A 27570-nucleotide genomic window follows, 5' to 3' on the forward strand; every position below is an offset into this window, starting at 1 on the left:
CATCTGAGACAATGTAGATCAGGGGTCTCAAACTCAAATGACCACGAGGGCTACATGAGGACTAGTGCATTGGCCCAAGGGCCGCATCACTGACACGCACCCCTCGCTGCCTCCGGCTCCGGCCCTGCTCCCACTCCACCACTTCCATGAGGCCCTGCCCTGGCCCCGCCTCTTCCCACCCCTTCTCTGCCCCCATTCCAACCCCTTCCCCGAAGTTCCCACCCCAACTCCGCTCCTTCTCTGTGCCTAGGGCTTGCAGGAGGTGTGCAGGGTGTGGCAGGGGCTCAGGGCAGGGAGTAGGGGTGTGGGGTATAGGAGGGGTGAGGGGTGCAGTAGGGGGTCAGGGTGCAGGGTGTGGCAGGAGGCTCAGGGCAGGGGGCTGGGGTGCAGCAGGGGGTCAGGGTGCGGCAGGGGACTCAGAGCAGGGAGGTGGGGTGTGGGGTGCCAGAGGGGTACAGGAGGGGGATCAGGGCAGGGGGTTGGGGTGCAAGAGGGGTGCGACAGGGGGCTCAGGGCAGGAGGGGTGCAGGGTGTGACGTGCAGCAGGGAGCTCAGGGCAGGGAGTTGGGGTGCAGGAGGGGTGTGGGATATGGCAGGGGCCTCAGCACAGGGAGTTGGGGTGCAGGAGGGATTCGGGATGCGGGCTCCGCTCCAGGAAGCAGCCGGAACCAGGTCCCTGCAGAGTGGGGGGGGGCAGAGGGCTCCACATTGCTCTCGCTTCCAGGTACCTCCCCCAAAGCTCCCACTGGCCACGGTTACCCGTTCCCGGCCAATGGGAGCTGCGGTTGGTGGTGCCTGGAAGCGAGAGCAACGCCCACCCCGGGGCCGCAGAGACATGGTTCTGCGCTCCACCTGGGGGGCGATCCCGCAGCCGGATTTGGCCCACAGGCTGTAGTTTGGCCACCCCTGGCCTGGAGGTAAGCGGGGGAGAGGCGGGGGGCGCGCAGGGAGCTTGGCAGGCCGCACAAAAGAACCCCGCGGGCTGCATGTTTGACATCCCTGATGTAGATCATAAAGAAGAGTGCAGCTGTTGCAGTGTTTCATAGATGGACATTTGGTCTTTGATGTAGCTGCGGCTTGATCTGTTGATTGCTTTGAAAATTAGGATCGAGGCTTTTAAACTAGCATCAGAAACTGACGGGAAGCCACTGGAAGGACGTGAGCGCAGGCCTGGGTGTACTCAGTGTCTTAATCCGTGGAGAAGGTGGGCAGATGCATTCTGTACCAGTTGGAGCCTGTGCACAGCCTTCACGTTCAGATTCAGCTGCAGTGAGTTACAGGAATCCTACGTGAAGGTGACAAGTAGATGGATTACTGTGGCTAGGTTCTCATCAGGGAAGATGGGGAGACGTTTCCTAGCAAGCTGGGGGTGAAAGAAGACATTTCTGGAAATTACCAGGTCATCCGGGCTTAACAACGAGCCAAACAAGAGCCGAAGACTCGAATGTCCATGGCCATGAAAAAACCTTCATTTGGTGCCAGAAGAGCAGTTTTTGCTGTGCCCTGGTCTAAACCTGATCGTGACGTATCCAGGATGTTGGCACTTGGTAGTTACTGTTTTCTCAATTATTTTGCTCAGGAACAGGAGGTTGGGGACATGATGGTGGTTTGAGAGATCTTCAGGGTTGAGTGTTGGCTTCTTGAGGATTGGGTGAACTGTTGCATTTTTTCTAGGAGCTTAGTAGATGTTTCTCTGAAGGAGGCTTGACTTTCTATTCAGATGGATAAGGATCCATTTCACAGATTGTGGCTCTAATGTTTCTTAGGAATTCTTGAGCTTTTTCATGAGTGATGGAGCCAAAGTCAAAGGTGATGGGGAAAATAATTCCACTCTGACCAGAGAATATTTTTTCCCAGTTAGCTCTATACACATTTGATTGATTTTATCAGTGGAATATGCTGAGAGCTCTTCACAGTGGTCAGTTCTGGGTCTGATGTCTGGGCTATGCCATATGGGTTGATTAGACAGTTCACTGCAAATTTAGCTCTGCTGGTTGTGGTTCTGTTGCACTCACTGCAGAAAAGTGGATGGCTTGTTTTGCCTCCTTTATTGCAGTGACGCAGTTCTGTGAGTGTTGTTTGTGCTGCTGCCAGAGGGGTTCAGAATGATTTTTGTGCCACTTGCATTCTAGCTTTCTGCCTTGTGTTTGGGTGGCTTGTTTTCCTACGGACTTCAGGAATTTTCAGGGGTGGAATAGTTTTGGTTGCTCACTCCTGTAGTGGGAAGGCAAGATGGCTCTGATCTCTGCCTAGATGAGGTGATGATCATACCAAAAAAGTGGTATGTTGATGTTTCCAGTACCCAGTCTTAGGCTTAAGATAGGATTCAGCATATTTCCAGTTGCAGGTATAGGTCCAGGTTCAAATGCATTGAAATGTTTGTTTCTGGGATGGAACATCATCTGAATACAATAAAAAAATATTCAATAAATGAAGCTTTTTGCTAAAACTTTACAATATTTGACCATTTACAGACTGTAACAGGCTTTTTAAAATAAGTTATTAAAAACCTTCTAATGAGGCCATGAAGTGGGGGTGCAGGGTTGGCAATTTCCTGGTGGAAAACTAGTTTAGGACAGGGCACTGGTAAAACCGGCTTAAACAGGGAAACTGGTAAAATAATTGGATCAATGTCTAGCAAGTTCAGCAAGCATAGAATAAATCTTTTCAAATGTTGGATACATCCATTTAAAACTGAGGAATAGGCTTGGTCTGTCTATCTACATCAAAGTTGGTCTTCTGCGGCAGACTGCTGTGTGGCCAAATGGACCTGGACTGGTAGTCTGCAACTCTGCATGCTTCTGATTGCTTCAAGTTTCAACTCTGTATTGTCATCATTTTCATATGACTTTTGTTTATATAATATTGAAAACTGAAATGAATCATGACATGTAACTTCCTTGAGAAAATACCAAACCAAAATGTACAGACATGCAGATGTTCTGTGTTAGTTACATATATTAGTATTACACCCACTGCCGTTTTACTTATTATTTGTGTAACCATAAATTAATCTATGAATCTACTGCCTTATGTCACCACAATTTGACTATATAATTAAACTAAGTTTAGTGTGGTGTGCATTAACGAAACCGTTTTCAAAATAGAAAATGCTTTAAACTGGGATTAACTAGTTTTTCCTAGGGTGGTAAAAACCATGATTTTACTGATTGAAAACTGTCTCTGGTCAATACCATGCCAGCCCTGGGAGGGTGGAGAATACATGCTTCTCAAATTCTACCATGACTTATGCTCCATGCAACTTCATTGAGGTGAATCAGGGCAGAGTTTGGCCTATTATATTTAACCAGTTACCTACAGCTGATGAGCTCCAGGAAGAGCGAAACCAGTTCCGCCCTGTTTCAATAGTTATGAAAAGTTCGGACTGGTCCTGTAGTACTGTCCTGCAGCAAAAGGGTCATTCCTGAGTTTAAGAATAATGCTATGAAGGAAGCTATCATCCTGGGATTCTCCTACCCACCTACAATGTCACATTTGCTCTTGGTCTCCCGTACATTACTCCTGGGAGAATTCTGCGCCACTGCGCATTGCAGAATTTTGCAGAAATGTTTTTTGCGCAGAATTTCCTTTCCCATGCAGAAATGGGCTGCAGTGCTGCTGGCTGCCACTAGGGGCCGCTGTACCTGGCAGAGCCCAGCTTGAACATAGAAGACACTGCTGGGGAGAGTGCTAGAGGGTTCCTGGCAGCTGCAGTTCCCCGCATGCCCTAAGGGAAGGAGACAGCGGCGTGCAGGAAACTCATTTCAAGCCTGGGACCCAGCATCAGGCTGTTTTTCCTTCTGAATCCATGGAGGGGGGGGCCATGGCTGGGCTTGGGTGCTGGTGGTGATGCAGTTATCTGGGCTAGGGGGCCCCCGCAGCTGGACTCTGAGGGGGAGAGGTACAGGAATCTGGGATGAGGGGCATGGCTGGGCTCCGGGCTGGAGGGGGCAGAGAAGCAGGAACTGTGTTGTCATAGGGGTTTCTTTAACTCTCTACTCCTGGGCGAATTTTTGTGTGTCTCTGTATTGTTAGACATACTTGCTGACAGGTATTTTGAAATAAATTACCAAAATAATTGAAACTGGCATGATTGTGTAGTGTTATTTTGACAACTAAAATTTGCAGAATTTTAAAATATTGTGCACAGAATTTTTAACTTTTCGGCGCAGAATTCCTCCAGGAGTACATACATAGGGGTCTCAGTGCTAATGAAAAATGCTAGATTAACATCACTGTAGAATGCTCTAGCCTCAGAAAAGATTCAGCAGTAGTGTTGCATGCTTCCCTGAGTGTGCCTTAACCATATTCTGGAAGGACAGCCTCTGAGATAAGTTGAGTTTTCATGCCCAGTCATGAAACTTTAGCTATTGAGGAGGCTTTTCATGTGGCCACAAATTTTATGTAGCTCCTCATATAACTATCAAATAGTAATCACTTTTACTAGACAAGGAAAAAGTCTGTTGGCTGAAAACTGGAGCAACCAAAAGTCTGGTCTGAACAAGCAAAAACTGAATGACTTGTTGTCTGATGGACAGCCCTTAACTTAATTCTCTCTTTTCTTGTCCTGCTATGCTAAATGGGAGGGCAGGGAATGCTTTTTTCTGCTCAGCTTCTACTCTGAAAGTGCCATAAGTGTAGTGGGGTGTAATTGCTGTTAGGTGGTACTTAGCAAAACTCACTGGGGAAGGCCAATTCCCATCTTCATCGATTATATTTATAAGGCACCATTGTGATCATCTAGTCTGACCTCCTCTATAGCACAGGCCTGAATTAATTCCCGTTTGGTTAGATATGCTACTAAAAAAATAATAATCCTGGGTGCACTCATTAAGTATATGTCAGAGCAGCAGCTGCCTCTAGAAGGAAGGAAGGAACATACAAGAATATTACTTGCATCCAGATGTCAGGTTGGTTTTAGATGACAGGCAACAGCAGTCTGCCGCCCTCTCCTACTTCCACCTCTGACCTCAATACCAAAAAACTCTCCCATCTTCCCTTATTAGAGTAGAAGGTTTACCATACAACACATCTTGGTCCCCTGTCTAGTTAGCTATAACATCACACTCTGTTTATTACAAGGTACAAAATTTGGAGAACCTAGAATGTTACTGACAAACTTTCAGACAGGGAGGAGGGCCAGTGACTAACTGAAAACATACATACAATGTCATACAAGTGGGGCATACACATAGCTTTAAAAAGTGGAAAAGCATTATATTAGACAACCATACTTGATGAGTAAGTGGGTGGTCCATGGACAACTCAGTTAACAAGCTTTCTTAGCCTGAAAAACACTTGATCACTGCCCATTTAGGCAGATTTTGACTAGTGAATGATAAAAAGCTCCATACTTCATTATCAAGCCTCCCCTTAGCAAATTCAGTTTACCTTAGTAAGTTGCAGTTTCTTATCTTCACAGTAACAAATTATTAATGCATCTAATCATGCTCAAGGTGTTTTCACAAGTTCAATCTCTATATAGCTATTGCATTTCCTATCTTGTGTATCAGTTATGTCCCTGTGCTAAACTGCCTAATGCAGTGGTTTGTTGGCAGACAATTTACCTATTCCGGTTAATTTAGTATATTAAAGGGATTTAGGGTAACCAGACAGCAAGGGTAAAAAATTGGGACGGGGGTGGGGGATAAAAGGAGCCTATGTAAGAAAAAGCCCCAAATATCTGGACTGTCCCTATAAAATCAGGACATCTGGTCACCCTAAAACAGTGGTTCTTAACCTTTACTGCAGCCTGCACCCCTTTGGTCTCAAAATATGTTCTCACACCCCTTATCAAAAATCGTTGAAGTAGGTCAGTTCTTTAAACCTAGATATATTTTTTGTTTGTATATTACAGTAATCATTAAAAAATGTATAATGTTAATAAATACATAGGTTTGATGAAACAAAGTAGTTGTACTTACCTGCCTGTGCTTAATTTGTGTTTTCGATGATTTACCTTCTAAAAAAATCTGGCATGTCTCGCACCCCCAGAAAGGGCATCTTGCAGCCCCAGGGGGTGCGTGCACGCCAGGTTAAGAACCACTGCCCTAAAGGGACTTGTAAAAGATGACTTATGCTAAAAAAATGACCATGTGTGCTCTAACTTACGGAATAATCATCAGCCTTAGCAGGAGCCAAGGATGTACTACATACACCAGCAGTGAGACCACAGCTACTGTGTTGAGTCCAGGTCCAAACACTTTATTTCCAGAAATATGTTAATAAGTTGGAGAGTATTAAAAGAAAACCAGTTAAAATGGGGGGGGAGAGGTAATTAATTTGAGTGAGTGAATAAGATATGTATAACTTGGTTGGCCAAGTGACTAAGGGGAGAGGAAAATAATCTCCAGATACTGGAAGGATGTAAAGGAAATGTGTAGGAAGCCTCTGGGGGCTGGGAGGCTAATTAATAGTAATGGAATGAATGCAAACACAGGGAAGTTTAATTTGGATATCAGGGAAAATTTCTTAACCAGGAGCTCCATTAGGGCATGTGAATTAGACAACCAGCCGGTTAGACAATGATCTAGTTCACCTGACCACAGGTGGCCTCCTTGAGCATTCTTCAGCCACAGCATTTGGTCCTGGCCAGAGAGTATCCTCTACCAGACAAGGGTCTGTGGAAAAAATATTTCCCCTGCTGTGTATGAGACATGCTAAACTCAGACCTAGCTGAGTGCTGATCAGCGGAGCGTTCCTTAAATCTGCCCAAGTGAACTGAAAGTGCTTATGATGTCATTACTCAAATCTGTTTGGCTGCGTTCGACGTATTGAATAAACTGATCCTGTGACATGGGAGCCACAGGAGGAATGGGGTGGGGGACAGAAGGAGGAATGCGGGAATCCACACATCTCCTCTCTTCTATAAGAGATGCACATATTGAACTTACAGGAGTTGAATAAAGAAATGCTGAGGTTGCATGACCCAAGATGACCGCATTTGACCTTAATAGTTTTGCTCACTTGTGACACTCTCTCCAAGACCCAATCAACTTCAATAAGAAACAGCATAAAATATGATGCCAGCTTAGGCAGCAGGTAATAAAATAACTCTGAAAATATGATCATTTTGAGTGAAAAAGCTGCAGAAACAGACCATACTAGTGAGAGAGGAGAAAATAGAGCTATGGAGAAAAAAAGTCTGCAGCTCCGAGCACATACAGGGATTTGCTTCTACATTCATATAAATCGCTTCTTCTTTATATCCAGGCTTAGTGGAAGCCAAATGTCATATTGGAGGCTTAGAGAACAGAGGCCATTCAGAGCAGCTGAATGGAGTGGGTTTAAGTGATAGGACAGGTTGATTTGATCCACTATTCACTTATTAGGCCTGTGTGAACAGGTATCCTCCCCACCCATTGCAAGACAATCAATCTTCCGTATGTAAAGTGAAAACTCACTCTATCTTAAGCAGATATTTTAGATAGATTCACCTTCAATTACATTGTTGAACGTCATGAGGAGGTATTATAACACAATACTGCCTTGGCTTACCAGTGCTTCATACATGCAGCTCCCCAAAAAATTAAGGTAAGGGAAGAGTCCAACAACACAAACGTTTCCTTCTTGATACTGAGATTGATATTACCTACTGTTTGCATTGCTGATATTTTGTCTGCTTAGTGAACTTCTGAGGCTTTCGTACAAGTCTTCCTCATCTTGAAGACAAACTTATTTACCTGCCACTGTCTTAAACTATAAGCTGCAAGAATACTACATTCTTGGAGTCCAGTGGCTCCAGTGTTTGACTGGCAGAACTTGCTAGCCACTAAAAAAAAAAACATCCTTATTAAAATCAAAGTTATGTGATCTGAGGTTAGAATGCTCACAAAATTGCTATCCTGTAGTTCTACTCCAGAGCAATCTGATTGGCTGAGAAAGAGAGACAACTGTCCATTGAGACCTCTTCTGACCAGTCCCAAATCTGTAGCTATGATGTCATTCTGAGTATCAAAAAGGGAATGTGAGCATCTTGGACCTCTTCTTGAAAGAGGTAAACAGTTCTTACAGAGTCTGTTGTAATAGTATATAAAATGAAAATACAAGCATAGGCGGTGAGTTATATGTGCCTGTGATGCCCTTGCTCCACAAATATTCAGGAACGTGGGCTCGGCTACACCAATGTTTGGGATTATATTTTCAGAGCTGTCCCATCCATAGGCTGGACCAGGGCAAAAGTCCCGGGCCCCACACTTTGCAGGGCCTCATGCTTCAGCAGGATGCCGGGTCCAGGGTGGCCTGGGGGCTACCGGGGGGCCTAGCACCGGCAGAAGCGAGCGACCCAGACCCAGCCCCAGCCTGCCCCACTCCGCCCTGCCCTGCCTCTTCCTGCCCCTGCTCTGCCCCCTCCCCACCCCCATTCCACCCGTTCCCTCAAGCCTCAATCCTTTCCAGCTTCCACACCCCGCCCCCGAAGCGATGCGGGAGCCAGCAGGGTGGATTGGGGCGGGCTGGGTCGCTCGCTGCTGCCAGCACCAGGCTCCCCATTAAACCCCCAGGCCACCCTGGATCCCATGTGCCCCTGAAGCACGGGGCTCCCCAAAACGTGGGGCCCAGGGCGGTTGCCCCGGTCTGTCCTATGGGCAGGACAGCTCTGCTTGGACCCGTTCTGGACACCACCAAAAATTATACAAACCTGGCATCCATGGATACAAGTACCTATTTTTTAATTGGAACCCTATTTTATCTACATATTTCAAACAGTGAAGCTCAGCAGCTTCCTGAGAGGCATACCAGCAGTGCATGCTATTCTGCCTAAAGGTCAATTGGTTGGCTCAACAACCCACATTATGAAAGAAAGCCATAATGTACATAATCAATGCTGCATGTTGTGCCAGGAGGAAATGGCACTTTTCCTCAGTTAATTGCAATTGACATCTAATTTGCATATCTTGTTTGCTGTAATAGTGTAGAACTCTAGCTATATTTACATGGTAAAGGAAACATGCTCAACTGCTACTTGATCTTAAATTACTCAAACTGTGACACGTGCCTATTAGAATGACTTGTTTGTAGGTCAAAGAGCAGAGAGAAATTTCAGCATTAAATTTACTTGGCAATTTACAGATCATGAACAATACTGAAACAACCACCATGGCATGCCTTCAGGGCTTGACACATTGAGGGGAGAACAAGCTATCTAGCACTCCAAATATGGTACACTAAAATGTCAAAGAGATTTCAGCATCTTGAGACTTAAATATTCCAGAATGTTTTGACATCTCTAAATATAACTACCCCCACTCAGATGCGCTCCAGAAATACTGGTGGCTCACTTGAGACACCCCTTGAGGTTAGAAGTTACTCAAGTTAAGGGACAATCTCTCATGGAGATAATACCTGCTCAAGCAATCACTTGGTAATAAGACAACTCCTTGAGGCAGCACAGTATTTCTCAAGGAATCAAAAACTTTCCCAAGGTCATGAGCTGAGAATCCTTTGGAGACACCAAGAAATTCCTTCAAGATAGCTGATGCCATATGACACCAAGTCTCTATGTTAATGGCAAGAATAAGTCATACTCAAAGTCACAGGAAGCTGATCAAAACAAGAGGGAGAAGCCACAAAATGGTTGGAGGCGCCAACCGTGCTTCCACATGCTATGGAATGCAAATCTGGTTGTAAGTCATTCAGAACAGATGAAAGCCAATGCAAGATGTCCAACAGCTCAAATCTAGATAATCCACTTCAGTACTATTTAGAGCCAGGGGCTCCTGACTGGCGTAATTTTTGCCAGAAGTTTACATCTCAGTCAGTGGAACACTGAATGGCAGCTGAGAATCAGATCTGACTGCACAGGACTTAGAGCTCATTAGCTTGCTTTGGTAAACTTCTAAATTCCATTCTGTAGGGAGAAACTGCTGCTGCCTATAACGTCCAGGGACTATCCCCTCCAGATTACTTACCCAGACTTCGGAACAATTGAAGAAGTGATTGCCCCAAGTTAATTCTAGTTTTAGCAGTGAGCCTAGTGCATGCTGTGACAGGACTTCAGAGAGTTTAATGAGTGCTTTGTGAATACTCATACAGTCCAGACATGAGCAACAACATCTGTAATCTAGATACCTTATTAAAGAGTCTCAGTGTGTAGTCTGATGGCTTGTCTCCCCATCCCAGAAAGGATTAATACCCCACCTAGCATCTGTTCAGGGCACTGTTTAGTGGTTGTATTGACAGTCTTTAGCAGACCTCCCCAAAAAAGCAGTTCAACCTTTCCCCTAACCCACAGGCATCCCTCCTGGCAGCTCTTCTCCAGTCTAGAAACAGTCTGCTTAGGCATCCCCCAGCACAAGCACCCACTTGCTTCTATAGTTCTCCTCAACTGAGCTCTTTCAGCCTTTATGGGAATCAGCTGCTCATCAAACTGTCACCTGACTCCTTCCCAGCTGGGTCTGATAATCCCCTCTACAAGGCCCAAACACCTGTTTTTAAAGGGCCTCTGGCCCCAGACTCTCTGACCCTTAAAGAAGCAAACCACCCTGTTACATAGGGCTTTAGGTTTAAAGTGATCCCAATAACTCAGGACAGAATTTTCCTAGGAAATAGCCAAACTGAACAAAATCATTAAGGAGAAGTTAGGACAAACAGGTAACTTCAGGAATATATAATTCTATGGATAGGACACAGAATAAGTTTGTAGAAGTTGGATTTTAGCTACATATAAAAGCCAAAAAGAGAAACAGTAGAACATTGCACTGAAACAGACCATGGAAATAATGACATCAGCTCCCAACATCCAAGAGATGTACTTCATTTGGACCTAATAGTTGGAGGTAATTGGAAGGGATGCTCTTCTGCATCAACATCCACAGCTCCTGGCTAAATGGGCAAAAAGCTTTCATAACTTGATATTTTTGATCAGGCAACTACCAGTCTGCCTGTATCTAACCAAACTAACAGCAGATTGCCTAATAGAGTAGTACAGATGATGTAACAACCTTTTTCAGTGGAGGTGGCAGACCCACTTGTCTTAAATTAGTAGCATAAATGTCCTTGTCCACAACCACATTGATGTCAGTGAGGTTTAATGTATATGAGCGAGAGCTGATGCTGAAACTTGTAGATCAGTTGGTCATACACTAAAATTAACTATCTCCCCCAGGTGAAGGCCATCTATGATGCAGGCTAATAAATTGCTACCCTCTTGAAAGCCCCCTAGAGCATACCGTGCCCTATAATCCTTACTGAAGGAGGAGCCTTCTGATTCAACATCATTCCTTCCTGCAGAGTCATAAAAAAGCTATACAAAAGAGGGGAAGCAACAGATGCAATCTGACAGCAAATGTGAAATAAGGAAGGAGCATCTCAGCAAAGACACAATAGATGTTGAGGCACAAGAACACAAGTCTGAAGTCCAAAAGCATGCTGAAATTAGTCATTCAAATATCCATCTCCAGTTTTGTTTTTGTTCATTTTTTTTAATGTGAACATTTTTAATTAAATTTATGTATGGGTTATTTATTTGTTTGGTTTTTATTGGGGCTGGGAGAGGAGAAAGGAAGGATGTGAACAGCCCACACAAAACATAAGGTTGTTGTGGGGGGAGGAAGGCTAAAGTAGGCAATATGGGAATTGCCACGCAGGCTAATTCAGTGTTGATCCTTCATTGTTAGTAAATGTGCACGGTAGGAAGGGGGAATTAAAGTCTCAAATCTAGCAGCTGGATGGTACCAGATGAGACCAGCCCCAAGCCCTGTTGGCAGTTCCTGAGCCAAAAGAGATGGCTGAAAATGCAATGTTAAGCTTGATAGTGTCCCACCATTACCCCAGTAAGCTTCTCCCTACCCCACACAACAAATAGAAGAAACAGAAGGATATGAATATCTGTATGCCCTGATACTTATATGAGTTCTGCATCAACTGATGACTGACCCCCCACCAAATCTTGAGGTACTCCATAATTTGTGCACCAGAGGGCATAGTGGCCAGGTAAGGGGCCCTATCAGAAATGAGCAAGGTCATGCTCCTTAAGTCCCATTCCTGTTTCCTTCATACAATATGGCAAAATGGACCTCTAATCTGAGCTCTTTTTCAGAAAGGAAGAAGTATGTAAAGCCTATCCATTGTGACTGTGGCAATGGCCATGAACCACTTTTGTCAATGCCAAATCGCTTGCACCTCAGATCTCGGACTATGCTGGCCTTGATGTAGGCTTTAGCCTTGCTTTTAGAGTAACTGTCAAACACCTTTCCCCCTAGTGATGAGAAAGAAAATTAGTAATGTTGTTACTAATGCCTATAACATGCATATCCCTGAGAGTGCAAGTTTGATGAAGTTGGGACGTATATTGCTTTTGGGTATTTGTTGGATGAGCAAGTGAAAGCCTTATGGTGTGTTGGAGTCCATTATCAACTGTGTTGTAGGTAACGAAGGTGGCAGAGCATACAAGAGCATTCTACCTTAACTTCTTATATCCATGCTTTTAAGGTTTTAAGTGGCTGGGGTGTGTCCTTAATTGCTACTAAAAATTACTTTTGTTAGTTGATTTCCTAGGTTTTTTATATAGGCTTTAGGGTACCTCAGTGGATAGCTACCAAGAAGTAGGGAGAAAGGGAGCTGCACCTGCTTGGGAATTGAAAAGAGAAGCTGTGCTGCTAAGGTGCCCCTGACTATGTTGACCCTCCTGAAGCATGCTCCTCAACCTTCAAACCTGCCAATGTGTGACAGCCACCACTGTGATTGACACCAGGGCTGAACTCCAGAGCTAAAAACATGAACAGTTAGCATCTATGCTAAAGAACTAGCCTCTGAAGTTCAGAGCTCTCAGATTCGGAGCCTCGGGCATGGAGAGGCACACAACCCGCACATCGACAAGTGCATCATACAAGCAAAATGTGTGACAAACAGCTGAAATGTGACACGTATATTTTGTTGATTCCCACCATAATGTATAGATTGTATTTAAGTACAAAGTTTAAAAGAAGTCTTTTCACACTGTGAACCACACAGAGCCATCTGCCCGCATAAATCAGTAGCAGGCTTTGAACCCCTTGATCTTCAAATTGCTAGCTTAGGCCAATTACTGTTTGAGCTATACTAATAATTGCTAGCCACTTTGTGGATTAGCCACTGAATGAGAACTTGACATGAGCTTTCTGAGTGGCTTACACAACTGTTTACTAGTCAGCAGTAGAATATTGATGATCAGGAATCCTGGATTCTGTTCTTGGCTCTGAAAAGTGTAGACCTGGCTTGACATGACTAATTGGACATGGGTGAGGCCTCATTTTTTGGGAGACAGTATTATCAGTAGGCTGAAAGCAGAATGTCTGTACTAGTTAAAACAAGGGGGAAACCCAGGAAACCATTTATAATGGATAAAATAACAATAACTAAAATGAGCCTAGAATATAAGATGAGGTAAAGAGTAAGTCATGTATGGACAGTGTGTGCTGTCCCAAGCCAATCCCAAAACATGTGATGCACTGTATAGCAAAATGCAATATAATGTATAAATGTATATAAAGGAAGAGGTTTGCAGTGTAACTTTGGGTGTGTGGTATGCCCTATACACACCCACTATGCTTGAGTGTGATTAACTCAGCGTAGCTTTGCTGTATGCCAAATAAAAATATGAGTGACAGACTCTGAAGTTGAACTAAGTTCTAGGAAAGCCAAGTGGAAGGAGGTCTCAGAGGGAATCCCAACAAGAGGGGAGTGCAATCATAGTGGTTAGAAATACAGTAACTGAAACTGGTTTAGTCAATCTGAAAGGCAGTGTGCTACAGTGAACAAGCTGAGGGTGGGAGATCTGGGGTTAGAATCCAGGTCTCCTGAGTCTCACTCCAGCACTCAGGCTCTTATAACAAGAAGTGCTCAGAAGCCTTAACAATAGGCATGACTACCTCCAATAAAGGTTTTTTCAGCAGCTCTTTGCTGGTTGTGACTTGCAGGGAAATACAAAGGACAGTTAGCTTTAAATTCTTGGTCTCTTCCTTCCTAGTTCAGGGAATTATCCCCTAGGTTATAGAGGTATGCTAACTCACTCTCTTTCACCCCACTCTTTGGCCGGGGCTGCTATGTTGTCAAATTCAGCAGCTTCAGCTTGATACATAAATTTTCAATTATGGCTAAAAAGTTATAAAATGCTCTCTAGTCAAGCACAGCTATGTTTAACTAATATTCCGGGAATCAGCACATGAGGAGCAAGAGTATGCACAAGGGACAGATCCCATAATCTGAGTATTTTAGATTCCTTGGAAAGGGCATACAAAGAAAAGTGAGACAATGCAGTGAAAAATTGCCCAAAAGGGGCAATTTTTGAGTTCTTACTTCTTTCTGTCAGTCCATTTTTCAATCACACCATCATGAAAAATTCAAATCATGCTCAAAGTTTACATTCTATGTTTTAATTTTAGCCATGTTATTCATATTTTTACAGTTTAAAACTCCTTTTAACTGAAATCTGTAATGCAACCTTAACTATGGAGTCATGATCAGAAACTCTATAATAAATATGCAAACAAGCTTACACATTAATGAACCAAGATCAGATGTTTTGAAATCATCCAATTACTAGAAAATGGTTTGCATAGATTGTAATAATACCTACATTTTTTCCATATTAGGAGTCTGAAACAATCTTCTTTAAAACCCTTCAATCAAATTTTCAGCATGTGCAAGTGTATGAGAACCAGTCTCTTCAGAAGAAAGCATTGGCTTCTATTCCAGTCCAAGCATTGAAAGAGAAAGCTCAAGAAAAGTTAGCACAAGCCAAAAAAGTGGATGAAGGTATTAGTTCTGACAATTTATGAGACACTAAAAATACTAGGTTAAACATTTGGACGTAATGTGCATGTTTATAGACTAGGATTGTCATTATATTTTTGTGAGTTCAGAGTACTAGTTTTAAACTACAGTAGTATTCAGAATGTATGTAGTATGCCATCTTATTCAGTTAGTTTATCTGCTTAGTCAAAAAAGAAAAGTGCTTGGAGAATTAATGCTAATTCTTAGTTTAGGTTTGTTTTCTTTGTTTAAAATCATATTAGATAAAATTTTGAGGCTCACATTTCTTTGGTCCTTCAGGTTAATCTGTTGAGTACCAGCGCATCATATGCATTTAAAATTCATGTGTGCACAGGGCTGAAGCAAAGTCCTGTATTCTGTACAGATGGGTCTTTGAGAGGTTTCATAAATTCAGTTCAGCTGAACCATTTCTTAAATGTATTAACCCGCTGTCCTGTCTTCCATTCTCACCTTCCTCTCCTCATCCACTGTGCACTGATATCTTAAATTTTGTATTTTCTCTTCCTTTGCATGCTTTTCTTTTATGTCCATCTGCTGTCCATCTGTTCATGGCTGGGGAAGGGGGGAGGGAAGAGAGAGCAAAGGAAATTTACTTGAATCCAGATTTCTGAACTAGCAGCAAATAGCATTAGAGGCAGCAGGATCCTGTACATATTACTTAGCTGCTTGCATCTGGAGTAGAATGAAGATAATAAATATATGTATGTTTTAAGGAAAGGCAGAGCAATTTAAATAATTGATTGTATTTGTAATTGTTTATATTTTTAAATAATTGATTCATGTCGTCTTGAGCCAGTGTACAATTAATTTGAAAACTTGTACTATTTTAACTTTACTTTAAAATGTATAATGAACTATATTCCAAATGCTGTTTCTTTTTTAAAACACCACTTTTGGTAGTGTGTCTTTTCTAAATTTTATAGAAATACAATATGCAAAAACCAAAATAATGGAAGTTAAGGCCTTGATCCTGCAAACAAGTATGTGACTTCACTCACATGAATAATCCTTTTGATTACCTGCCTAAAGTGAAGCATGTGCATAAGTGTTTGCAGCATCAGGATCTAAAGCTGTATTTTTAATAAAAAACTACTCTTTGTGGCATAAAATCTTTGTCACTTCAAAGCAAAATTGCTTCAGTTAGACTTTCAAGATGTTAAGAAATTTATTTTGAATTTTTATGCACGCGAGCCAAAAAATTCCAAAAAACGGAGTGTAAAATTAGCCTTCTATACCCAGATTTAGGCACCAAAAGGTGGGATTTTCAAAAGTACCATAGTGACTTGTGTTCCGAAGTCCTATTGACTTCAAACTGCATACCCTGATGGAAGAGTATCAGAGAATTTCAGCTTTCTTTACTTGTGGAAGTTAAGTATTTTACAAGGTTATGTTGGTTACAAATACATAGGACCTACCAAATTCATGGCCATGAAAAACGCGTCATGGACTGTGAAATCTGGACTCTCCCCATGAAATCTGGTCTTTTGTGTGCTTTTACCCTATACTACATAGATTTTATGGGAGAGACCAGTGTTTCTCATAGAGGAGGTCCTGACCCAAAAGGGAATAGCAGGGGGGTCATGGTATTGCCACCCTTACTTCTGCGTTGCCTTCAGAGCTGGGCGGATGGAGAGCAGCAGATGTTGGCCGGGCACTCAGCTCTGAAGGGAGCACCGCCAGCAGCAGTGCAGAAGTACGGGTGGCAATACCATATCAGCACCATTCTGCTGCTGCCTTCAGAGCTGGGCGTCTGGAGGGTGGCGACCGCTGGCCAAGAGCCCAGCTCTGCAGGCAGCAGTGCAGAAGTAAGGCTGGCAATACCATACCATGCCATCCTTACTTCTGCACTGCTGCTGGTGGCAGCTCTACCTTCAGAGCTGGGCTCCCGGCCAGCAGCCACTGCTCTCCAGCTGCCCAGTTCTGAAGGCAGCAACGCCACCAGCAGCGGTGCAGAAGTAAGGGTAGCAGTACCACAACCCTCCCCCTACAATAACCTTTTGACCCCTCCCAACTCCTTTTTGGGTCAGGACCCCTAAAATTACACAGTGAAATTTCAGATTTAAATAGCTGAAATCATGAAATTTGCTATTTTTAAAATCCCATGACCGTGAAATTGACCACAATGGAGTGTGAATTTGGTAGGGCCCTACAAATATAGGATGGGGTATTCACTTATCAGTTTTATGTTTGAGATTGTGTTCTCATAATAATAATACTAAAATGTTTTCACTGAGCTTTTAAAGTATGGAATTACCTAAAAGAAAAAAATCACTGTTTAAATTTTGAAATTCTTCTAACAATTAGGAAACTAAAGAAATTACTACAAAACAATTTGAGACTAAAATGGAGATAAAGAACTAACTAGTAATATGTAAACAAGAAATATTATTTAACTTTAAAAAGTTGATTTAAACCAAAAAAAACCTGATGTTTTTGATATTCTTTTAAAATAATGATTTTTATCCACTCTTCTTTAAGGGGGATGGGGCTTGTGTTCATGTGACCCCAGCCTCTACCGCTGATGTGTCAAAAGCGGCACTCAAGGTTTCAGACCTTGCACCTTAAACTCAGGTGTAAAAGAGTACGGGGAAAACTTTGCCATTTGTTAGGCAATGGCAACTTAAATGCAGAGGTAGTATATTAACTTTAATTTTAAAAGCTGTATGGAAAGAGACTCCATTGAGAATGGGCTGTATGGAAGGGAGTATCTACTGTTGCTAAGAAATAATCTACCTTGCCTGTTTCCTTGTAAATCTGTCTCTGTTGTATTAAGACAGCCTCCTGGAGAAATTACCAGTGCAGTTGGAGAACAGTTATTACAGGCAGATCTAAAAAACCTTTGGGATTTTGAAGAACAAGTCAAAGTCATACACATTTTGGCTCATAAAGACCACCCTGATAAAGTTATGGTCATTTGAACAAGAGATTACAATGCTTGTCTTCATCCTCATTGGCCACCTGCCATTAGCAATGTAAATTGACCAGAATTATGTATACTCTTAACTTTTGTGATATCTGGGTATTTTCAAACAATCATTTCTTGTTGAAACAGATCATATTTGTCATCATTTTTGTGCTGAGCCTTTCATGAAGGATGTACTTTATGAACCCAGAGAAGAATATTTATGTAATAGTAGCAATTTTCTTTCCATAGAGGGGCATCATTGTATTCACCTCTAACCAACAGAAAGAAAAATTGTCCTTTGATTGAAATTACCTCATTTAGTTTCTGGCAGACAGTTCAGAGAAAAGGTAGCAGTAAAATAGACACAAAGCATATCCAGTATATAAGCAATAGATGCTATTTCTGTTGAATCATTATGGAACATTTTAAATTTGTATAATGCTAAAAAGGTCCAGTATCCTGTCTTCCGACAGTGGCCAGTGCCAGGTGCCCCAGAGGGGATGAACAGAACAGGTAATCATCAAGTGATCCATCCCCTGTTGCCCATTCCCAGCTTCTGGCAAACAGAGGCTAGGGACACCATTCCTGACATCCTGGCTAATAGCCACTGACGGACCTATCCTCCATGAATATATCTAGTTCTTTTCTGAACCCTGTTATAGTCTTGGCCTTCACAACATCCTCTGGCAAGAAGTTCCACAGGTTGGCTGTGCGTTGTGTGAAGAAATACTTCCTTTTATTTGTTTTAAGTCTGCTGCATATTAATTTCATTTGATGACCTCTAGTTCTTGTGTTATGAGAAGGAGTAAATAACACTTCCTTATTTACTTTCTCCACACCAGTCATGATTTTATAGACTTCTATCATATCCCCCCTTAGTCATCTCTTTTCCAAGCTGAAAAGTCCCAATCTTATTTATCTCTCCTCATATGGAAGCTGGTCCATACCACTAGTCATTTTTGTTTCTCTTTACTGAACCTTTTCCAATTCCAATACATCTTTTTGAGATGGGGCAACCACATCAGCATGCAGTATTCAAGATGTGGATGTACCATGGATTCATATAGAAACAATATATTTTCTGTCTTATTATCTATCCCTTTCTTAATGATTCATAGAATCACAGAAGATTAGGATTGGAAGAGACCTCAGGAGGTCATCTAGTCCAACCCCCTGTTCAAAGCAGGACCAATCCCAACTAAATCATCCCAGCCAGGGCTTTGTCAAGCCAGGCCTTAGAAACCTCTAAGGATGGAGATTCTGTCACCTTCATAGGTAACCCATTCCAGTGCTTCACCATCCTCCTAGTGAAATAGTGTTTCCTAATATCCAGCCTAGACCTCCCCCACTGCAACTTGAGACCATTGCCCTTTGTTCTGTTTGGGGTGCAGGAGGGTGCTCCAGGCTGAGACTGAGAGGTTCGGAGGGCGGGAGACGGATCAGAGCTGGGGCAGGGGGTTAGGTTATGGGATGGGGTGTGAGGGCTCCGACTGGGGGTGCGGGCTCTGCGGTGGGGCTGGGGATGAGGTGTTTCAGGTGCAGGAGGGTGCTCCAGGCTGGGACCGAGGGGTTCAGAGGGAGGGAGGGGGATCAGGGCAGGAGACTGGGGTGCAGGGGGGCCTCGGGTGCAGGCTCCAGGCACCGCTTACCTCAAGCAGCTCTCGGAAGCATGTCCGCCCTCCAGCTCCTATGTGGAGGGGGCAGCCAGGCATCTCTACGTGCTGCCCTGTCCACAGGGGCTGCTCCCACAGCTCCCATTGTCCGGGAACCGCAGCCAGGGCAGCGCCTGCAGATGGGGCAGCGTGCAGAGCCGCCTGGCCGTGCCTCCGCATACTATGTAGGAGCTGGAGCAGGGTCATGCCGTCTGCTTCCCAGGAGCTGTATTAAAAGATCCTCATTTAATACGAGTCACTCTAGTTCATCACCCTGGATTATCTCTGCACATCACATCTTTTTTTCAGAATGTTGAAAACATAGTGCAACTTTGGTTTTGTATAGCATGTTGTTATAAAAATATCATATTACAGCTAGTCCAATTTGTAAATGCAAACTACAAGCACACAAATAAAATATCGTATAGGCATTAACGTCTGTGACTGTGATGTGATCTAGATTATGAAGGAGCAAATGTCAGATTTATGGAGAACATTTATGAATGGGGGAGAGAGGAAGACTCAGGGTATAGTATTCAAAATATTTTTAAGTTAAAGGTGGTAAGGAATCAGAACAAAGAAGAGATGGGTCTCAAAATTGGATTTTAAAAATCAGTCAGTTAGGTGCAATGAGGCTGTTCCAGATGGTAAGTAAATAAAGAAGTGTTATTTACTCCTTCTCATAACTGTAGGAAAGAAGGCTCTACAACCTGCTGCAAATAGACAGAAGAACAGGACAGAAGAGTCTGTTATTCAAGCATAGGGGAACTGGCTGGACAATAGAAAGATATGGGGCCAGACAGCAAATGTCTAGTTTGGAGAAGTTGAACTGAAAGAACACATTTGCTTAATAATTATGAATGAAATCAAAACGTAGTTCACAAACCTTAATTATTGGAAAATATGCACTGTTCTGTACAATTTATAAAAGGCTGTTCGTACTAGAGATATTTGGCTATACTGCCACTAGCTTCTGGTAAAAAAAAACCTTTGGGATTTGGAGTCAAAACAATTGTTATTTGTTGATTAGAAGCTATTCCATACCTCTGGAAAAATATAAGAGTTATTATGTTCTATGCTAAATTTCTCTGTGTTCAATCCTTTTCTGTTCAGTTCCTTATTCTAAATTTCTTTTTGGCTGTTTGTCTTTTTTTAAAATATGATTTACCATTATTCAGTCTTTAAAATCTTATTTTTTAAAAAATAGCATCTATATAATAATGTCTTGGTTGATACTTCAACTCTAGTTATGATAAAGGTCCAGATATAGTAATTATGTAGATATTGGAAAGGTCAAATGAATCTGAACTTGGTTAATCTTGTTTGAATTACTATGTTTTAATATTATAGGAACCCATGTGAATGAAGATGATTTTTTGTTGTTGGAGCTCTTGCAGTGGTTTAAGGGTGAATTTTTTCAGTGGGTGAATAACCTTGCTTGCAGCAAATGTGGTGGTCAGACAGAGCCTAAAGGTCTCTTATCACCTAACGATGAAGATCTGAGATGGAATGCAAACAGAGTTGAAAATCATCATTGTAACCAGTGCCAGTTCAGCAATAGATTCCCAAGGTAAGCATAACCTTGGATTTTCTAAAATGCTACTTTGTATTTGTGTATTCTGTGAATTATTGGGAGACCATTGCTTGTATTTTGTTTTACGTAGATTGAAAACCCTACTGTAATACATACATAGATCATTTTAAAGAGTACCATGGGATTGTTGTAGGCACCGATATTTATATTTTATCACCAATCAGCCTAGAATGCTTAATTTTAAAAAAATTATTGCATTTAAAAAGAGGGCCCTGTTTTTATACTGAGTATCTTTGACTGATCTTACCAAGTACATTTTCTGTATATAATTATTTTAATTAATATATTTGCCATTATCAAAGTGGTTTTTAAAAAGAAACAAATAAACTATTGCATTTTCTTGGGGAGCCCACAAAAGAGGGCATACTTCTGCTGACTGTAGCAGCAGATATGTACTAATTTCAGAATTGTGCTGACATCTGTCAATGAGGTTAGGGTATACAAATCCTACTTAAGTTGAGTTTTTTAAAATAAGAACAAGTTTTTTAAAATAAGAATTTTAGCTCTCTTAGAAGCAAGGAGATGGTCATCCAAATGTTAATTTTGTCCAGTGCAACAATCATCTTCAGCAACTAGTGTGAAGTCAATGGCACTGAGAACAGATGGGAGGACTACAGTAGAACCTCAGAATTATGAACTCTGAGGAAAATGTTATGGTTGTTCTTTTAAAAGTTTACAACTGAACATTGACTTAATACAACTTTGAAACTTTACTACGCAGAAGAAAAATGCTGCTTTTAACCATCTTAATTTAAATGAAACAAACACAGAAACAGTTTCCTTACCTTGTCCAAAAAAATTTTAAACTTTTCTTTATTTCTAGTAATTTACGTTCAATACAGTATTGTACTGTATTTTTCTTTTTGTCTCTGCTGCTGCCTGATTGCATACTTCCAGTTCCAAATGAGGTGTGTGGTTGACCAGTCATTTCATAACTCTCGTGTACATAACTCTGAGGTTCTACTGTATAATGGTTCAAAGATTTGGAAGGGGAAAATATATATTCCTGTTAAAGTCCATTAACTGGTACAAAGCACGTAATTTACAATGAATAATGTTTAATTTTTTTAGGTATAATAATCCTGAGAAACTTCTGGAAACAAGACGTGGGCGTTGTGGAGAGTGGGCTAACTGTTTTACACTGTGCTGCAGAGCTATAGGATTTGAAGCTAGATATGTCTGGGATTCAACAGGTATCAGTGCTCTAGAACACCTTAAACTTAGTATAAGCATGCATAAAAATGGGACTTACAAAATCATTAGATCTGTGTGTTCATGTTAGCTAACTGGTAACCGCTGAAGTTTCACAGTATCTTATGAACAAAATCTAGGTTAAATTTCCATTTTGTCTGATTATATGAAATATTCTACAAATGAGGTAAGGCTGCTGTTTTCAACATGATGAAATCTTTATATCTTACATTACATATTACATTCAGGTTCTCCTACTTTCAATGAAAATAAGCAGAATTCATTGTTTGTGCTTTCACATTTAAAAGGAGATGTGTCTGAAGGCATATAAACAGAAAATGCATTCTTCCCTCTACGCAGTTCCATGTTATTACTCCTGGGGGAATTCTGTGCCACTGTGTGTGTGCAGAATTCATGTCCCCCGCAGATTTCTTTGCTTCCCTGCAGAAAAATGACATTCTGACAGGGAAGCAAAGGGAAGCTACAAGAGCAGTCACGCACCACTCCCTAGCTGCACAGGTACATTGTTTCAGGCGTCCAGAGCAGCCAGTGGAGAGGTAAATCACCACAGGGTTGGGGACACCCCAGCCAGTGGCTCCTACCCTGAGCCGGGATCAGCTGCTAGTCCCAGCTGGGCTAGAGGCAGAAGAGGATGGGATTTCCTCTTCCCCTGGAAAAAGTGGCTGGGGCTGTGTCAGACTCACCCTCAGAATTCTCCCCCAGTTGCAGGAAGCTCAGCATCCTCCCCTGCTTCCTGCCCCCATCGCTCAGCTGCAGGGGAGGGGTCATCGTACAGGGAGCTGCTCCCCAATCCACCCAACCCCCATGCATCCAAACCTCTCACACCCAGATACCCCCACCAAGCCTCGCACCACACACCCAGAATCCCCCTAGCCCTCCATATCCAAACCTCACCTCATGGACCCTCAACCCCTGCATCTGGAGCCCTCCTGCACCCAGACCCCCTGCCTCCGAACCCCCACCCCTGCACCCAGATCACTCCCGACTGAGCTCCCTGCACTCAAACATGCACCCTGAAGAGCCCCACCCCCACCCCACACATCCACACCCCCATGCCACTGACCCCCAATTAACTGCACCCTGACCCCTGCCCCACCAAGCCGCACTTCCCCAGTACCCAGACCTCCTGATGAGATCCCCACACCCAGACCCCTCTACTAGCCCCAACCACTTTCACCCAGAAGCTCCTGCCGAGTCCCATTGCCCCTGCACCTGGAACCCCCCCCATGAGACTCTGTGTATCCAGATCCCCCCACACCTAGATCCCCCACTGAGCTGCCTGCACCCAGATTATTCCACACAGAATCCTTTCATCCCACACCTGGATCCCCCCACACTGAGCCTCTCCACACTTGGTTCCTGCCTGGTTGATCCCACCCACGTCTCGGCGCTCAAAAGAACCTGGTGTGCCTCACGCAGAGGGGCAGGGCCCCAGGGTGTTTCCAGGGCAGGCCCAGGCCTTGTGCTGTGTCAGGGTCACCACTGAGTCCATGTCTCCAGGGTAGGGGGTGGGGAGGCTGCAGGGTGATCTCCCACCTTTGTGCAGCCAGTGGCCTGTACTCCCCACTGCCATGCTGGAGCCTCTGCATTTATTTATTGACAAATAAAACTTGCAGAATTTTAAAATATTGTGCACAGAATTTTAAATTTTTTTGGCACAGAATTTAATGTTTTGGCTCAGAATGCCCTCAGGAGTAATGTTATGCTCCCCATTTAATTGATTTGGAAGAGTTTAAATATCTCAAACTGTAAGAACAGAAAACCCATCTAAAAAACATTCAGTGTTTTCCTCGGCCTGTCTCTCATGCAGATCATGTGTGGACTGAGGTATATTCTTCATCCCAGCAGAGATGGCTTCATTGTGACCCTTGTGAAACTGTCTGTGATAAACCTCTTCTCTATGAGATTGGCTGGGGAAAGAAGCTCTCCTATGTAATTGCATTCTCCAAGGATGAGGTAGGGGTAGAGATAATAATATGCTATGAAATAAAAATACAAATTTGCCTTGAGAAAGAAGCTGTGCAAAGTATACCATTTTAATGGGATCTGCTAGATTATTGTAAGGGAAGACAATCTCTTGATCACGTTGTCTATTGAAAATACACATACTTAAGAGGCAGAATATATATGTATTTTTTTAACTTCTGCAACTTATACTTTAGGTTGTTGATGTCACCTGGAGATATTCCTGTAAACACGAAGAATTACTTTCTAGAAGGACACAAGTCAAAGAAGCAGCATTGCGTGAAACCATAGAGAGGCTTAATAAACTGGTACGTAGCTTTACCTCAACTGATTTGTTAAAATGACATGTATTGGAAACAGACTATGTAAATTCCTTGGACAAGGGAGCCCAGTCCTGATAAAGGTCTCTGTGTACTACAAAAAAATTAAATACTGCTATTTATACATTCTTTATGATTTTACATAAGACCACTTCAGGACCAATCACAGCATAGCATTTTTGTCAGTTGAGAATTCTTAAAGTGCAGTTCTCCTCTGTGAAGTAACTGTGTAAAAGTGTCACCTAGTTATACCAGTCGGTTGTCTGCATAGTCAGTCATATTTCCTTACTTTGATTAGGGAAAAGGAAATTATTACCTTTTACTCCTGTTGGCTCTGCAAAGAAAGTGAGCTGGATTCTGTTCTCTCTTGTGTATCAACAGATAAGTCAAATTTCAATCAATTATACCTGTGCAAACAGTTGACTTGCACAACTTCAATGAGACCATAATTTTAATACCATAAGGTTGTATAGCTGTAAGAGAGGGCCTAATTCATTTTGCAGAAGTTTTTTTCCTGGCTGTGAGAGAAGAACTCAGCCTGACTCAACTCTCAGGCTGCTTGCAGGACTGTCCGTGAAGAAATAAGAAGTGTTAAATGTCAGCTTAGCATATTTGATATGGAAATCATTGAGACAAAAATGGACTCTCAGTCAAATGCATTTTAAAGACATTTTCTCAAGAAAACCCACCCTTTTTAATCATATGGTAAAAGTAGGTTATATAATAATTCTTTTTCTACATACCAGACTTCTTTCGGCTCACTTGATTTATCTTGAAGTGTAAAGGCATGATTTTACTCAATTCTATTGCTTCTTAAAAATATGCAACTCATACTGCATTTGTAATGGCATGCATCATTGTGAATCTACTCTTTCAGCCTTTATGTGATTTTTATGCTTAGACTTATTCACCAAACCAAGACTGCTGGTAACTGGAACAGTCCACGGTGTAGAAGAAAGGCTTGACCCAATAATCATGCCTTTTTTCTATTCCCAGACAAAAAAAATACATTAAGATTGACACTACATATCAGTAATTTAGAATACAATACATTACAAGGATGTTTTAATGATGCAAAAAACATGCATTATAATACCATGAAATTCAGTTAGAGTTTACCTTAAAAGAAACCCAAACAGATTAAGGTATGGACATATGCAGTTAAGGCACTCAAACATTTTTTAAAGTCACTGCACAGTACCATGCAATAACTATACAATTAGGATTGAGGCATATTAATGCACGTGATCCCAGTTTAATATTTTAACAATCAGTTTAAATCTAGATTCTTTCATGTTTATTTCCTTATGGTGTCATTCCAGGGCTGAGATGCAGTTGGAACTAATCTGAAAGATTATTTTTTCTTTGAGGTTTTTTGCACTTTTTAAATTATTATTACAGAGACAACAATCCTTGTCAGAAAGCAGAAAGAGAGTGCTCCTGGAGAGGATAATTGTGGAGCTTGTTGAGTTCATTTCTCCCAAAACTCCTAAACCTGGTGAACTTGGTGGAAGGATATCTGGTTCAAAGGCTTGGAGAGTAGCCAGAGGTGAAATTGGTTCAGAGGTATTTAATTTGTCAACTGGTGATCATTTTTGGGGGGGGTGTCTAAATTGTTTGTCTCTTAATTATAGGCTAATGACTGACATTCTTTTGATTAAAGCTACAACATAACAAAAGCAGGAAATTTAAGAAAACTGAAATTAAGGTGTTTGGGAAATCAACACATTAAGTTGTTGACAATTTCCTCAAGAATTCTGGGGAATCTAATTAAGCTGGAGAGCAATTTTCTACCAACTTTTTTTTGTGAATAAAATGTAAATCAAGGCCCACTGTGAATGTGTAACTGCAACTCCCACAAAGTAAGATTAATTAATGTTTACATAATCCCCCCTCACCTCAAGGTTCTTGGCTAAATGGAGTTTTTAATGTTCTTAATTCCTTATGCGGAGAAACAATTTCCTAAAAACAACCACTCTAGATAGGCCAGTACACAAAGGTATCAATTATTCCTGACATTTTGCACATCCTTTTCTAGTGATCTTGTCATTTGATGTAAAGAAGATGACAATCTAAATACTGAATTAGAGCTAGTTAAATGGAACTAATGGATTTCATAGCAATGTTCAGATTTGAGATACTAGAGTTTATTTCAACTATACATATTTTAGGGGACTTTATTTCTGTCTTACTGAATCTCGTGATATGAAGGATGATTAGAAATCAATTTTTAAGTGCATATACTCCATTTTCCCTTGTTTTCCGATTATCTTTATCAAATTCACACTTACCCTTAATTTTGAAAGCCGATCTTTATTTTTGTTTCCCTATCAGATTTAGAAAGACATTGTTCTGTAAATTGCTATAGTTAGCTGCAGCTTTCACCATTAGTCATTGAGCTATGCTTGCTGTCTTAATATAGCTTAATAATTTGCTATTTTCTCAGTGTGTTAAATCTGTTTAACACACCTAATTCCTGCAGCCCCATGTCATACATGAGCATGAAAAATCTTTTGTAAACTACTATTTACTGTAGACAGACTCATGGTTTCAGTTATTTTGGAATACATTACTTCCCCTTTCTCTGTGAAAGATTTATATTTATTCTAGCAAAGTAATGTAAAATTTCTAAGTTGGGGCAAACATTTTTCAATGGAAAAAAACATTCTAGTATTTTTTAATTGGCTACTATACAGTTTTTCATAAAGAACTGTGGACCTCTTTGGTGTACTGCTTATAGAATAGCTAAGGGAATGGTGATCTACTTTATCAAATATATATATTTGCCAGATGTTTATGCTAAACAAAAAAGAAAAAATAAAATTAGCATGATCCCTTCAAATACATCGCAAAACACCAATGTATAGTTTTTGGTTTTGTTCAGAGGAGAAAAGAAGTCATTTTTATTCCATCTGGGAAAGAGAAGACCTCTAAACTCTTCCACCTCACTTACAATATAGTGGAAGACTGCTATACACGACTTTCCAATAATAATGAAAAAATCACTGGCTGGGAGGAAGGTGTGTGGAAGACCGAGTCTCTATGGAGAAAGGTTGAAACGGATTGGAAAATGGTAAGGACTGCAATTAAATAAATTTCTGTAGAATTTTCTAGATTATTAATATCCTCTAGCTATTAAAGTCTAAAATTACTAAGCATATTTTGCATCAC

General features: G+C 41.8%; 1 protein-coding gene and 1 long non-coding RNA gene across 2 annotated transcripts in view; one reads left to right on the forward strand and one right to left on the reverse strand.

Moving 5' to 3' along the window:
* NGLY1 (N-glycanase 1) overlaps positions 1–27570 on the forward strand; it is a 46813-nt gene that overhangs the window by 11826 nt on the left and 7417 nt on the right. The window contains exons 4-10 of the mRNA XM_007068513.4: positions 14571–14733; positions 20659–20878; positions 21974–22095; positions 23925–24070; positions 24277–24387; positions 25801–25965; positions 27284–27472. Of these exons, the coding sequence (XP_007068575.3) occupies positions 14571–14733; positions 20659–20878; positions 21974–22095; positions 23925–24070; positions 24277–24387; positions 25801–25965; positions 27284–27472 (1116 nt within the window). The remainder of the gene's footprint in view (positions 1–14570; positions 14734–20658; positions 20879–21973; positions 22096–23924; positions 24071–24276; positions 24388–25800; positions 25966–27283; positions 27473–27570) is intronic.
* On the reverse strand, positions 1679–10316 carry LOC122464682. Its single transcript, XR_006288954.1, has 2 exons — positions 10069–10316; positions 1679–2402 (listed from the first exon to the last, which is right to left on the reverse strand). It is a non-coding gene; the product is annotated as an uncharacterized LOC122464682 (long non-coding RNA).

The sequence above is a fragment of the Chelonia mydas genome, chromosome 2, assembly GCF_015237465.2.
Source record: "Chelonia mydas isolate rCheMyd1 chromosome 2, rCheMyd1.pri.v2, whole genome shotgun sequence".
Taxonomy (NCBI): Eukaryota; Metazoa; Chordata; order Testudines; family Cheloniidae; genus Chelonia; species Chelonia mydas.